This window comes from Aythya marila, assembly GCF_965140915.1.
Source record: "Aythya marila genome assembly, chromosome: 13".
Taxonomy (NCBI): Eukaryota; Metazoa; Chordata; class Aves; order Anseriformes; family Anatidae; genus Aythya; species Aythya marila.
This window is the reverse complement of record NC_139054.1, coordinates 10,471,710-10,486,773: the sequence shown is the minus strand read 5'-3', so window position 1 is coordinate 10,486,773 and position 15,064 is coordinate 10,471,710. Positions and strand designations below refer to the sequence as shown.

Genomic DNA, 15,064 nt, shown 5'->3' with positions numbered 1-15,064 from the left:
AGAACCCCACTGCAGTCCCAATCCTTCCATTGTACCTACTGCCCTCCTGCTCCTGGACCATGAGCTGGCGGCGCTGCTCACAGATTCACTCTTGTGTGAGTGATTTCGTGAGCAAGATTTGCCTGACACATGAATGCACGTGTGCACATCTCCTATAAAAATAAGTACGGGGAGAGGAAGAGGGTTGGTGCTGCTTTGGGGGTGTCAGAGCCACTCAGTGCCCATGGAGCGCTCACACATGTGTGCAAGAAGGGTGCTTGTGTGTTACAGAGAAGCGTCGCTCTCTGGGATGGGGCATTTTGCAGTGGGGTAGATGAGGGAACGGGTAGGAAGCAGGCACAGAGCAGAACAGCCGCTAATTTACCAGCCCTACAGTTAGCAGGCTGCCCCCATTTCTCAAATATATTGCTCCCCTCACCCTTCAATGCAGTTTTCTTCCTATGCAGTGTATGTGTGCAGAGTGCTGAAGAGAGGGGAGAGATTGGTGCATTCCCCCCCCCTCTTTTTTTCAATTAACCATCTGGAAGGCATTAATCAAGCCACACATTTTTTACTATGTAGGCATAACCAGTGAACTGTTAACAAGAAAGCTTTATCTTCTGAGCCCTGTGGCCAGGGAGACAGAGAAAAGGGGGGGAAAAAAAAAGACAAGGAAGCAGAGAGGATGAGATGGCGAACCAGCAAAAGAGAGAAAGCATCAATGAAAGAAAAAAGGAGAGCAGAATGGGGAAGGAGGGGCAGGAAGGGTGAAGCTGGATGGAAAATTGGAGGGGGGGTGGTGGCAGAACGGGGGTGCAAGCACCCGTGGGAGAGCACAGCCCGGGGGTGCTGGGGTGGGGGCCAAAGCAGGGCGGGTGAGTGGCCCCGCGGAGCTGCTGGCTCTTTAAGAAATCTCGTGTGCTAAATTTATCTCTCTGCTGTCTGTGAAGACTGTTTGTAGGAGATGAAGCCTTGAGGAGAGCCTTTGCCACTGCCTGCCGTGCTATAAATAGATCCGAAGAGACGGAGGGAATTTATATATATCCTCGCTGGGTCTAGATACAACACTGCAACTGCCCTCTCTCCAAGCAGGGGGCCCGGGCGAGCTCTTAACCCTTTTATCCATAATGCAGTTGGGGTGGAGGAGAAAGCACAGGGGGGGAGAAGGATGACAGGGCAGGAGCCACGTACAAATTATCACCGCGGCGTTGGGACTGCACGCATTGATCTCACAGCCGCCGGGTTCGGCACCTCGGGGAGGACTGCGAGCAACCCAACGCCTCTCCCACCCCCGTCCACCTGGGCACGGGGGACAGCCCCAGGCACACCTGGGGGAGCCAAACTTTGCCTGGAGAGCCCACGGTGGCAGGTGCATGGTCCATCCCGGCCGGGCGCAGAGACCAGGGAGTCACGGCCGGGTGTGAGTCATCCCCTGTGCCGCACACGGCTGTACTGTATGCATTATACCGCACCCCTGGGAAACAGCGGCGACAAACGCGCTCTCCGATTTTCCCCTAAAGTGTGCGATGCAAAAATGGATTAAATGAAAATTTTCCACCCCATTTGTGGGACCCTGCAGGCTAAAACCTTTCTGCGGTGTCCATCCCTGAGTCGCAGCCTGGCTGGCAAACGTGGCTGCGCTAAGGACATCCAGGGGAAGCCTGTTCTGGATGGAGAGGGACCCTCGTGCCTCTCGGCAGGATTTGTTCGTCACCTGCAGTGCTGGTTGGAAATGCAGAGCACGACACAGTGAGCTATGGCTACCACACTCCATGCGCCAAATCCCGCTCACACTAACAGCCAACATAAATCCAGAGCCACTCCAATGATTTTTGCAAGATCACACCAATTTACATCAGCAGAGATTTACATCAGAGCAGGATTTATCCCTGTTGATTCAAAAAGGAGAGAACTTCAGGACAGATAGGACAGAAAGGAGAAAAATGAGATTAAGAGGGCATCAGTCCTTAAAAATCAGATAAGAATTTCTCTTTCCTTCAAATTAAAGGGTGGGCACATCCACACTGCACAGCTCAGCATCCAACAGAGATACCCCAGCTGGCTCCAGGCCCCAGGCTCATGCTGACCTGCCCACATAACAGTGCTGGGACAGGTGAGGACTGGGACCAAGTAAGCACACAGATTTTTTTTTTTCCTATTTTTCTAGCAGAGAAACACTGGACTGCAGCCACCTGCTTGTCTGGAGCATTTCAGCTGCAGTGCTGCACCCACAGCAAGGGGCAGCCAGCAAGGCCATGGGCACTGGCACTGTGGGACCACCTGGGTGTTTGGCTCCTGCAGCACAACTAGGTGGGGAGCAGCTGGCCTGAGGTGCTGGGTCCTGCCTCTGGGCTTCCTAAGGTTTAATAAACCACCCTTCTTGGGATAAGAGAAGTGGTGTCACAGAGAGGAAAGGAGGATGTTTAATTATTTATATATCGGACCTCAAAAAACATCCTGTACCCCAACAGCCCTTTGCCATACCCTGCTCATGGGTGACCCACAGCATCACTGCTCTGTTCGCCTGCTCCCAGAAGACAGAAGAGTGATGATGGCACGAGTGGTGATGGGGGAGGCAGGGGCAGGGCTGAGGGGCAGGAGAGCACATAGTGCAGGACAGGAGGCCACCGGGGTAAGGGAGCGGAGGGGTGGGATCAGGGGAAGCAGGGGGTGAAGGAGCTTGGGGAAGGAAAGCCAGAGAAGAAGGAGAGGTTAAAAGACAGAAAGCAGAGTGGATACTCATTCTGTGTGAAAGGAGATGAGGAGACAGAACAAACCATCACCCTGTAAACAGCTCTAGACAGAGTGCAGTGCCCGGAGGAGACATGACCCAAGTGGAGCAGAGCAGGGAGTGTGGGGCCAGAGGGGACGCCAGAAAAGGGTGCCACCTTCCCCGTGGCACTGGCAAGAGGTGCTGGCTCCTGGCCAGCCCACATCTTCCCTCTCCCTACCCCCTCTCTTGCTTCTTTACCCACCATCCCTCCCCTTTTAAATTCAAAAATGTGTGTGGTGTGAATTCCATCTGCTCTGATGGCGATTCACAGAGATGCTGCCCATCAGAGGGGAGAGGCTCGTCTGCCCTTCACACGATGCTCTCAGTGAAGCATCCAAGCCTGGCCACCACCACCCGCCACCTCCAGCTCCCCTCTCCTCCCCTCCATTTCTGTCCCCTCTGCAGGCCTCCAGGTCATCCCCCTCGCATCACAACCTTCACACTTCCCTCCCCACAAAAAAGACATCTTTGTGCCCTTGCCCTAATCATTGCTCCTCAAGTCTGCAGGCTTTCAAAGCAGCCAAGTCCTCAGTGCCCTCCCTGCTACTCTGCTGCACAGCTGGCAGGCAGTCCATCAAGGGGAGACAGGGCTAGGGAGAAACCACCGTACATTTCCAAAAAGAAAAAGAAGGGACGTGCATTCATGAGTTGTCAAGCAGCTCTGGCAGGCTGTGTGCTAATAGATATCCCCCTGCTCTGCCAGCACCTAGCAGATCCAAGCAGAAGCTGAGGCAACACAGATACCTTACTCTGGAGAGAGTCCTTCAGCCCCAGGGGAGGTAGGGATCATTTCGAGAAGGACAGCCACAAAACTCTGAGTCCCACCAGGTAAGTGCTAGGTCTCTGTTACAAGGAGGCGGCGATGCCCACCTGGCACTGGTACCACCAAGGCAGAGGCAGGCATGGAAAAGCAATGCAGCCCAAAGGGGAGAGCTCAGACTCTTGCACACCACCAGCCCTCCGTGAGTTCTCTGACCTGAATGCCACCACCCTTTTCATTCCCTTCCCGATCCTCCTCATCGCTGTTTACTTATTAATGGCTTCTTCTGTCTTATTTAGATTGATTATATAAGTTCAAATACAGAGCGCTGTGGAGCTCCCACCTATTAAATCCTACCCTCTCCATCTCCCTCCTACCCTGTTGCTTGCCTCCTCCACAGGAGCTGTCCCTTCAGCTCCCCAGGTCTGATCTCCCTGTACCAAACTTCAGCTCTGGAGGCCCTCAGCCACTAGTTCATCCTCTGGATCCAAGCAGGTCCAACCTCTCTAAGGAGGGCTGGGTTGGAGAGAAGCAAAGACATTCACCTTTGAGGGGTTCCTAAAGCAATTAGGGTCCCTTTCTCCTTAAACTCATCCTTACAAAATGACATACTTCACTGTTTGCATCATAACTATGTGTATATCAGTGAACTAAATGTGCCTGAAACTGTTTTCTGGGGTCAATGTTAAGTGGTACTGGAACAGCATGTGCCTACACTTACAGTTTTGTCTGTTTTGCAGGTATGGAGTAAGTTTCATCATCCATGGACTAACACAAATATTCAAACACCCTCACAGCTAAGGATTTAAAAAAAAAAAAAAAAAAAAAAAAAAAAGTTGAAGTTGCTGGTTGAAACCTTTTGGATTTCAGATTACCTGAGAAGCTGAAGATGCTCCTGTCCCCAGTGATACAGACACCCAAAGCTCAATTTGTAGCAATGAGGAGAAAGCACACAAGCAGCTTGAGTTTCACAGGACTTGTGCAGACCCCCCTCAAGGGATAAGTTAGACTTGTACTGGGATTCTGATAACTGAGAGTAGAAGGAGAGGCAGAATTGCTCTTTTGCTGAATGTGGGAAAAAATGAAATCGAATTTTTACTCTGTACATTCTCAGAGTCAGTCATAAAAATCATGCTGGCAAATGTCACCTTCTGCCTGACAGTAAGCACAAACTTTGAAGGGCCTGGAGGGATTTATAAACCCATGGTGGATTTTGCCATTCTTTTAACATGGTCTGATCTTTGCAGACTCCTGGAGGTCATGTTAGAACCAAGAGCAAGGCAAGGATATGGAATATTTTCCCCTTGTGTCTGCTGGCCTAAAACCGACTCCATAAGTCCTGGCACAATCCTGCTAAGGTCACTCTGTTTCCAAAAGCATCTGTGCTTGCATAGGCATCCTTTGATAAACAGCAGTATGCGCTGCACTCAAATTAGACGAGGAGAAAAAAAGCTCTTCTAAACTAGTATTCAGGGTACCAGTAATCGAAATCAACCTGTTTTCCACCCTGGGAGAGGAAAAAGCACGTGTTTTCAGGGGATGGGAGTTGAAGGCACTTCTGTGCCCAACTAGTGCTTCCAGCTAAGTCCCTCATTCTGGCCCTAGAAGGCTAAAATGCACATGGGGATTTGTCAGGTTCCTAACTGAACTCTCATTTCCCCTCACCCACTGAACAAACCCTTCTCCCACACCCAGATCTCTGCACTGGAGCTGGGTGGCGTGAGCAGTGCAAGGCTGCAGCACCAGCTTTGGAGCCCAGCTGGGTGGACACGAGCCCAGCTGCTTACACCCAGGCTGCCAAAGGAAAGATTTCTGTTGCCTTTGCCTAACCTGCGGAGGGAGCAGGCAGAGCTGCTAGAGGCAGGGTAGAGACTGAATCATCTCGCACATTTCCAGAGAAACCTCTCTTGGGGAGGGAGGGGGAAGCAAAGAGAAAAACTGCAGATTTCTTCTCTTCTGGCCTGCAAGATGGAAGGAGAAAATTGCTGCTCAGGGGTCTCAGTGTAGAGAATACTGCTCAGTTATAACCTGCCAGGTCCCTACTCCATAAAAATCAGAGAACACCCATAGGGAGAGCAAGGACATGTCTGCAAACAGCAGGCTCCGAGCGAGACAGGAGAGAGAGAACCCTTTATACCAACTGGAGAACCAATAATCCCAGGCCTGAATTTGGGGAATGTAATTCAGACATAGCTGGGTCCTGGTCAAGAAACGGGCTGAAAATGGGTGCTATAAAGAAGATGAGCTCCAGCAGAGCCTAAACCATGTTGAGCAGGGAGGGCAGCCCCAGAGGCACGACGCAGCAACCTGCTGGTGGGTGAGCGGGTGGGAGGGATGCTGTATGTGCCTCAGCTCACCTGGGTCTCTGCCCTGCATAAGGTGAGCTACAAGTGGTGCTCGGGCTGCTGCCTGGCCCAGGAGTGGGTCAGTTTGCTGTAGTGCAAAGGCTGACACCCCCCAGGAGCAGCTACACTGCAGGGAGCAGCTGGCTGTTGGGAACTTAACCCTGTGAAAAGCAGAAACCATGTGCTGCCAAAGCAAATATATCCAGCTTCACTCGGGTTTAAACTGCAAGTGTTGAGATGTCTGATCTATAACAGCTCTCTCCACCTTGCTTCAAGCCCTGAACAGGCATTTACACTGATGGGGAAAGCAGGGGTCTGCATTCCCAATGGGCTCAGTGCCCTGCTGTGCCTTGGCTCCTTTGCATCTACACAAACTGCCTTGTCTCCAAACCACACCTCACTGCGGTGACTATCATGGGCAGGAATAAAAAAAAAAAGAAAAAAAAAAAAAAAAAGAAAGCAAAACACACGCACACCCCCACCGCTACACCACCTTCGCAGGAGGAGATCCCTCATTCTCCCTGCACAGGATTTAGTCTCCGTCATCAAATTCCTCTGCAGTTTTTCAGTTGCTCAGCTCACATCGCCTGGGCTCCTTGCCAGCCAGGCGCTGCATCTCGCTCGCTGTCCACTCGGCTCCGCGCCTGCTGCCCCGCGCCCCGGCCCTCCGCTCCCCCGTGAGCACAGGGATGCTGAGCTCCTCGAGGCACCTGTTCTGCTGGAATTCAGTTTGGTCCTTAATTGGAACGAAATCAAATAGCTTCGAGATTTCCCCGAAGGGTGTTTTTAAGCCGGTTTCAAATGCGATTTCAAATTACCATATGAGGATTTCAGCATTGTTACAGCTATTTCTATTTTTAGGTCTCTGGAAACATAGGAAAATACTGACGACATCAACATTTGATGAATGTTAACTTGCTTCACTACCAAATGGAAACTGCATAGTCTAGAAAAGGAAATACAGATATCAGACCATAACGTATAGCCTATATGTGTGCTAATGTAAAGCTTATTGAATATTATGGCAGAGGTAGGCTAGACAGTCTCTGGGGGTTCAGAGAAAGGCTTCGATGTTTCTCCCTATAACTCTCAAATTCCAGCAGTGGTAGTGCAAGCAGCATGAAATAGAGAGGGAATTATTGACATAAGTGAAAAATTCCCTGCATAAAATTAGGATTGAAACATCAACACTTTGAAACATTTTTTTTTTCTTAAATGAAAAATTTCTCCCTATTTTTTTTTTTTTGTTTAAAATTTGATGAAACCAATGCAATTTCTGACAAAAATCCATTAGGAGGAAAAATGCATTAAATCCAGCTGGTTCTACACAGCTCTTCCTCAATATCTTATCCACCTCCCTCCCCTACACCAACAGTTGACTGCTTTTCATCTTTGTGGGCAGCTCCTTTAAGCCTCCCTTCCTGTTGCAGCCTTTCCTCGTTTCTTTAGCACATTCCTTGCTGTGTGCTCCAGGTGACCTCTCCCATACTTTGCAGGTACCTTTAATCCCTTCAAGGTATCTGGGGGTCAGAGGAGTGTGGACACAACCCCACCTCACCACCTTCCATCTCCTAAAACCCCACTGGCTCTGCTGGGTTTGCATCCTCCCACTGCAGACCACACATCCTCAGCTGCTTGGAGCATCCCCGGGGCTGGATCTGGGCTCCAGACCCCGGGATTTGGGCCATCTGCTAGCTTGGAAGGGACGGAGCTGGGAAACACCAGCGCTGGTCCTGCAGCCCAGCGTCGCCTCCCCAACGCAGCCCGTGGCTGTTTATGCATTCCTTTTGTCGGAGATCTGGCAACCGGCTTTTAATCCCAGCCCAGTGTGAATTAATTTTGGAGTAAGCTTTTGTATCGAACGCTTTTCCTAAGATGTAGCTGTATTACATCTGCTGCACTCCCTTCATCCACTAATTCGTTAATTCTATCAAAAACAAGCATATGCTTTTCTGACACGCAACTTCCACAATGGAGCAGAGCGGCAGAATAAAGAGCTTCATTTACTCGTGGAAACAAGTTATCTGAAGCTTGATCTTGTCCTCACTGAAGTCAAACGAAATACCCATTGACTCCATGTGAGCTAACTCGGACCTTGTGGTCTGATCCGGGGTTTGAGCCTGATCCTGCCTGAACACTCGCTGAAAGCTGGGGCCTGCCAGGGTGTCATCCTCCCCAGTCTCTGACATCAGAGGCTGCTGGAAAGAAAAATGACTGTTGTGCCACAAATAGCACGATTGAGTCACTTTGCTACAGGATCAGCTCAAAGGAGGGGGAAGCGACTGGTGAGAAGGTAGCAGGAGAAGGAACAGAGCTGTGGCATCTTGCCTGAGGAAAAACAAATAAGCAGGTAAACAAAGGAAAAAACAAAACAAAACAAAAAAAAAAAACAACAGAAAATGCCTCCTTTGGCCTTCTTCTATCAAGGCAACTCCATTTTAAAGATCCTTCCAAAAATGCAAGAGAAGACAAGGCTTCATAATGCAGGAGAAGGACCTGCACTTTCTTTCCTGTTTGCAGAGCAAGCATGGGTGTATTTGTACCAAGATGAAGGGAGCACAGGTGAATATCCAGACCATTTTCTTACCTGCTTGCACCTGCTGTGCATATGTCTATGTATTTTTGAATACGACCACAATCATTTGCACCTGCAAAACTGCACCTAGCACTTTGCTGTCAGCAAAATCACAGGTGCAGGAGTCAGTCCAGACAGCAAGCCTTAAGGAAAGCACTGCCCATACCACTATGGGTAAATCTAGAGGGACTTCAAGCATTCAGGGCACCTGGCTTGTTCCCTAGTGCCCCGGTGCTTTCAGGGCAGTGAAAGCCAGCCACCCTGGCTGGAGGCACAGTCCGGGAAGAGCAGTTGCAATTGCTCAGTGCTTTGTTTTTGCAGTTGCCTTTTTCTCCAGGGGCAAGAGAGCAGCTTCCAGGAAAACCAGCCAAAAGTTAAAACAACACAGGCGGCTCTTACTATGGCCCTGGAAATAACAGGGGCAAACAGCTGTCATTTTCTTTCTTTTGGCTTGGATGCAGTTTTCCTCATCTCACCCAGGCCCTGTCTGGGAGGGAGCTGAGCTCCCCCACCCGCACTGCAGGGCCCCACAGGAGGGCAAGGGCAGGGATGGTGCAGGAGGTGCTCAGACAACAGCCTGGCCCTGCAAACCCTCCATGGACTTTCACTGCTTGGCAGCTGGATCCACAATGCTTGTTGTCAGAGCTGACTAAATGGCAGCTGATAAAAATACACGAGTATTTCTGCGCCATGCACTGCGCAGGTACACGCTAAGGGTGCCCACCAGCCTGGGGGAGGCAGCTCCGTGCTCAGGTGGGCTGGCTCAGCAGCCTGAGCCTCACGGCACTCTGTGCCCCCTCCTTCACGACAGGCTGGAGCATACCCCTGCCTGTCCCTTAGCACAAGCATTCACTGCTTCTTACAGCTCCCCAGAGCTCTGCCATAGGGAAACACTGGGACAGCCACCTTGCTGTCCTAGCAGGATGATGTCCTGTGCAGCCTCCTACTTTGGTGTGCCTACATCCAGCCCCACCCTCCCCCAAACAGCCCTGCTACTTAAAAAGGAAGAAATCATCATAGAAAGTCAGTCCTTGCCACAAAACACGAAGCAGCAGAGGAGCTGATACTGTAAATGGGAATGGTGGGTGTACCCTCTTTGAAAGAGAAAGGTCTTTCCTCCCCCTTTGCTGCACTGGGACGTAAGCCCAGAGCTGCTATCACAATCATTTGTGAATGTGGAGGCAGGTCTAAAAGCCAGCTGTGAATTTTGGTAGTCAAAAAGGAGCAAAAACAACAACAACAATAAAAACAAAGAAAACACACTAGGAAAACAGCTCAAAGCAGACAAATACAGGATTGGGGAAATCATTGCTTAGATTTTACCTACAACATCCAAAAGTGCACACTTATCTACAGCTGCAAACTTCCCTTTTAGCCCCCTTCTTCCTCCCACTTGATGTTCCTACCTGCCCTGGCACCTCTACAGATCCAGATATCACAGCGAGGCCAAACTCTGTCACCTCCCCTACAAACAAACACACTTTCAAAAAGCCTTTGTACTTGCCAGTAAATTTACTCCAGACACCATAAAAAGCCTCCTCGCTGAGGACCATTCCCCTACTAGATACCAACTTTCAAAGCTCAATTATCAAAATTGCTCTGGTAAACAGACTTTTTTTTTCTTTAAATGGTACAGAAACGTCTACGATCTCATACTCAAAAATAACTAAAGTGATTTTACTCAAGTGCTACAGGTATTCAGCATTAGATACCAGAGTAATGAAGTCTCATCACCATAGGCCAAACTTGCAGAAAATTATAAGGAACTGAAAATGAGTGTTTCAAATGGAAGTGTTATGCAACACGAATGACAGTGACCTGAAACACACAGAACCAACTATTCCCATCTCCGATATTTGTCTACAGCACTACAGGGAACTTCAGAGACCTGAAGGAAACAACCAGGTCTAGCTTGGAGAAAGAGCAGGTGCTTAAACCTGCACAACACTTCAGAATCTGTGTAGTCAGTGTGCATGAAGAAAATACCAGAAACTCTTTTAAAATGGAGGAAATTTAGACGAGGCATCTTTCACAGCCACAACCAACAGGAATTCCCCTCCAACTTACCTCAGGCCATATAGGACAGTCCCATCAGGATGGAGCCGGATCATGCGATTCTTCACGGTCACTCCATGCAGAAAGGACTTCTTGTCGTTCAGGAAATAGGTGTCAGGCAGCCACAGCTGGTCAGCCACCCGATTGTCCAGGGTCAGGTTGAGAGGAAGGTCATTGTATGCCAGGCGTTTGTCCCGCCAGCTCTGCTGGAAGTACATGGTGATGGTGTAGTCCTAGGAGACAAACATGCTAGTGTCACAGCCTGGCCTCAGGGCAGGGACATAAAGCAGTCCAGTCCCCTCCTGCCACTGCTGAGACCTTTGGTGGGTCTCCACATTTGTTGGCACCCAAATGTTTGCGTCTGCACCTCCACCACCTGAAGGGACTCATTTTGCAGAACTGATTCGTTCTGCAAAAATGAAAACAATACGCTTGGTAAAGTCCACTTTCATTCTGAGCAGAAATTCAGGACATTCCCAAAGGCACACAGAAAATCTCACCTCTAGCCCAAGGATTCAGAGTCAACCCCGGCCAGCCACGACAAACTATTAGCACTTGCCCTGGTGTATGAGCTAAGTTGGAAGTTCAGTGCAATTCTCAGAGAGGGACATATGTGGAGGAAATCTGTCACCAGTGGAGCATGATCCGCTGGGTAAAGGGCAGTTCCTTCACCATTCCCAGCAACCACAATGCCATACGTCTCCTCTTCCTTTCCTGTTCCACAGTACAAAGCTGAAGCTTAAAAGTTCTGCTGAGTCAGGACTTTTCCAAAGGGCAGGGAGAGCTGCTTTGTAGCCTACAGCTGCAGCTTTGCAGAACAAATTCTAGATACTGCACAGTAACTGCACATCCCGGGGAGACCCAGAGGCCCCAAATCAGCTTTTCCACAAAGCCAGACTGTGTTGTAGCACTGTGCTAGAAGTACAATCATTTCCTCTCAGATAAATGAGTAGTACAGGAAGGGGTCTTGTACACATCAATGAAAAAATCTTCTCACAACAGGTCTTAAATAGGCTAGGAGCCAAGATTTTTTTTTGGGTAAGACAGCTAACAAGATGTAGATTAGGAAGTGGGCAGGGTAAGCAGCGCTCACAAGTCTTGCTGATAGCAGCCTTACAGAAGCCAGTAACTTTTCACAAGTCCTTAAATAAAAAGCTTTCTGCAAATGCATGCAAATGAACTGCTGGGGCCAGAGACACGTTGTTTCTTCCTAAGCAGATACTTAAAGTGCCAAAGGAATCCTCCTGACCATGCATGAGGGGCATTTCTGCTCTGCATTGCCAGCTCTGTGCCAGGGGCTGGCAAGGACCATGCTCATGCACTAACATCTGGGCTGAGCAGAGAGGCATCCTGCCTGCCTGTCTTCTCCCACTGACTTTACTCAAAGCCAGGTTTGAGTTAGCACCTCTGAAAACAAGCTCAAATAATCCCACAGTATGGGTATGCCAGCTTTCGGGTATCTAACTATGATTCAGAAATCCAGACCCACATGCGTATCTGAAAGGTCATGGAGCGAACATGTGGTGTAGTCTGGATACAAAAGCTATATCTGTCACCTTCTGTATTATATTGGAAAGAGCAAAAACACAGTGACAGGTTTCTGGCCAAGAAACTGTGTTGCTTTGCTTTTTAAAGGATTGCTAAGCTCTTGCTTCAGAAGCCTCACAGTCCATCTCTCAGGGACACCAACATTCTCACTTTGGTCAAGACCCTGCTAAGGAAAATATTCTCTCTGGTTACCCCTCCCAGTGACTTTGGACCTGCATTGCAGTATGAGCAGAGCACCTGAGTTTCTGGAGCCTCTCACCCCACTTGGTACCCAGCTCTCCTCTGTGGGACAGGCAGCCAGCGATGCACCATTTCCATTCTATTTATTTACAAGACTTCCATGCTGCCTTGCAAGGCACACCTCATGGCCCAGCTGCATGCAGAGCTGTGCTCAGCACTGCAGCTCCCATTCAGCCCCTCACAAAGCTGAGATAGCACCTGAGCCTGCTGGAAATCTGCTCAGCGTGACCATCCCCATGGGACACCCCTTCACATGCCTCCACTCACCCTGCTCTGCCCAGCAGCGGAGAGCTGTCAGCCCCAGCTTCCCCTCCCTGCACCTCCTCCATCTCAGGTTTTGCAGAAGCTTTACTCCCTCTCTCCTCCTCCTCCTCACTGCATGATGCATCCACAAAGCAGAGGTGAGAGCAACATGTGGAGCAGCAGGCACTCACACTCCAGAGCTGCTTCCCCGCGAGGAGAGAGGACAGCTCTCTCAGGGGCTAGGAAAAGCCCCAGAGAACAACGAGGAGCTTACCTGGGGGCCTCACATGCTAAAGTGACAGTGCATCCTGCCAGCTACTGAGGACAGGGCTGTTGGCATACATCTCTAGGCAAGATGAAGAGACTGATAACTACAGTATTTTCTGAAACCCAGCAGAGACCCAAAAACAAAAAAGATGTAAGAGGACACAACAATAATCAGCTGAAATGTTGGCACAAGAGAGGTATGGATGGAGGAAGACGTTTCCTGTAGAACCCCAAAGACAATAAACACAGCGATACATCAGCATACAGGGCACACATTATGCCCAAAGTGATACTCTTACAAGTGTGCTTGTGCTCATTTCAGAGACAGTGGTACTGTGTCAGACCAAAAGTCATCACACATTAGCGTTCTGTCACCAGCACCAGTCAAAAGAACAGAAGGGAGAAATATAAGAAAAAATGGGGTCTTTGTGTTGCGATACTTTATTCTGCAGCTGTTTCAGGCTTAATGATCTCCTGAGCCAGAGCTGATACGTTCTTAATTGGAGATACTCGGTTTCTCTTCTGAGAGTTTGTCTCATCTCAGAATATCTCAGCCTTTGGCACCTGCAGCCTTGTGGTAGGTAGTAAATTCTACAGTTTAGCTCTCCACTGTATTTACATCACTTAAAAATAGGTACAGATCAGACTTACTCTTATCTGATTCCCTGTAGTGGCTGTATTAAGTCAGTAAGTAATCATAACCCTGTGCTACTTAAGCTTACAGAGTCTCACACTTTTAGGTAGTTGAGGGTTACTGAGCAGTATACAAATAAGTAAATATTCAAAAATAGTATGAAGGCTCTGACAGAAGCAGGAAGCAGCAAAGGGGAAATAATTTTTGCACAGGTTAAAAAACAAAACAGCTGTACAATTAGAGTATCTGACTTTCAGCAGCGGGTTGCTATATAAGAACAGATTGAGGGCAAGGTAATGGAAAAAACTTTCCACAGAGCCTATGGAAAAAGCATGAGGTCAGGTACTTAGCAGTACTGTGAAAGGTGCAGGCATAATGTAGAAAACACAGTCCTCCAAGTCATAAAAGGGGAGGGACTAGCAGGAAAGGAGAACCACCCAAGGATGCAGATCCTCCTGCTGCATGGCAGGAGCTCCAGCTTCCAACAGAAAGTCACCTAAAGCATCCCTCCTGAGCAGGCTGCTTCATAAACCCTCAGCACAGCTGCTGGGAGATGTGGGTCACTGGTAGGTTGGGGCAGATTGGTTTTCTGTCCTGTGACCTCTACAGCCCCCAGTACTAAATATTACCAGAGGCAGAAGTCTGCATCCTTGTTACAGGCTACAGTGGACTCAGAGGTCTAGAAATGGTATGAAATACTACGTGAGAAAGGACCAAATCTTTGCTCAGAACACAGTATTTCCAGCAATATGAATGTCTCCTGTGCCTAGTCCATCTTTGTGTATGACAAACAGCTGGTACCTTTCTGGGGGGAGCTTTGAAAGTGAAGGTGACTACTGCAGGCTGCTAGCATTCCACACCAAGCACTCATAAGATACTGTAAGCAATGAGGGGGATAAAGGAGGCTTTACAGCTTACCTCTGGCACTAGCCATGCCACTTCACTTTGTCCCCCATTTCCCCTCCACCCCTGACTTTGATAAATCATCTCCTTTTGGAGAAGTGACCAAATAAAAGTCCTACCCCATATAAGAAAATGACATATGGTCTCCTTGTCCAAGATCATAAAAGAACATTAGGAAAGCCAAGATGCTCCAGAAAGAGGGAGAAAAATGAAACATCTGACTTAGTAAAAACCAAGCTGCCACTGCCAGAGACTAATGAACAGTTTGTTGGCTTCGACTTCTTTGATGATTAAACACCAGCTCCTGTTCCCGTCATTCTTGGGAGAGAAATTAAAGGACAAAGCAGTCCTCAAGTATGTTTCATTTTAAGGAGGTGTTAGGGGAAATAAGAATTATTTTTAAGGGGAGCCTTAAACAATGTGCCTGCAATCAGTTGCAAGGAATCAGAGCTGTGTAAAATGTACAGGAGAATATGGGAAGGACAGAGCAAGATGTCCACAGTCCTTACTTAGCAAGCTTGTTTTAGAAAGCTACTTTGCCCTCCTAATGGATTGTCCATTTCCACGTAGATAAGACAAATCAATGGGTTCTAGACCTTAACAAGCACCAGTTAATCTGACAAACACATGATAGCAATCTTTCCAGCTCCAAGACAGCACAAAGTCTTCTTTAGATCCTCACCTTTGCCTAGGGCAGGAGGCAGCAGCTCTTGTACTTACTGTGCTTTTCATAGGGAGAGTA

The 15,064-nt window shown here is 48.8% G+C and overlaps 1 protein-coding gene across 2 annotated transcripts in view; it reads right to left on the bottom strand.

The window, feature by feature from the left end:
• The window catches only part of LOC309883262 (gamma-aminobutyric acid receptor subunit beta-4), a 62,887-nt gene that overhangs the window by 10,789 nt on the left and 37,034 nt on the right, over positions 1-15,064 (bottom strand). For both annotated transcript variants that reach the window (XM_082771186.1, XM_082771187.1), the window contains exon 4: positions 10,500-10,720. In XM_082771186.1, the coding sequence (XP_082627312.1) occupies positions 10,500-10,720 (221 nt within the window). The remainder of the gene's footprint in view (positions 1-10,499; positions 10,721-15,064) is intronic.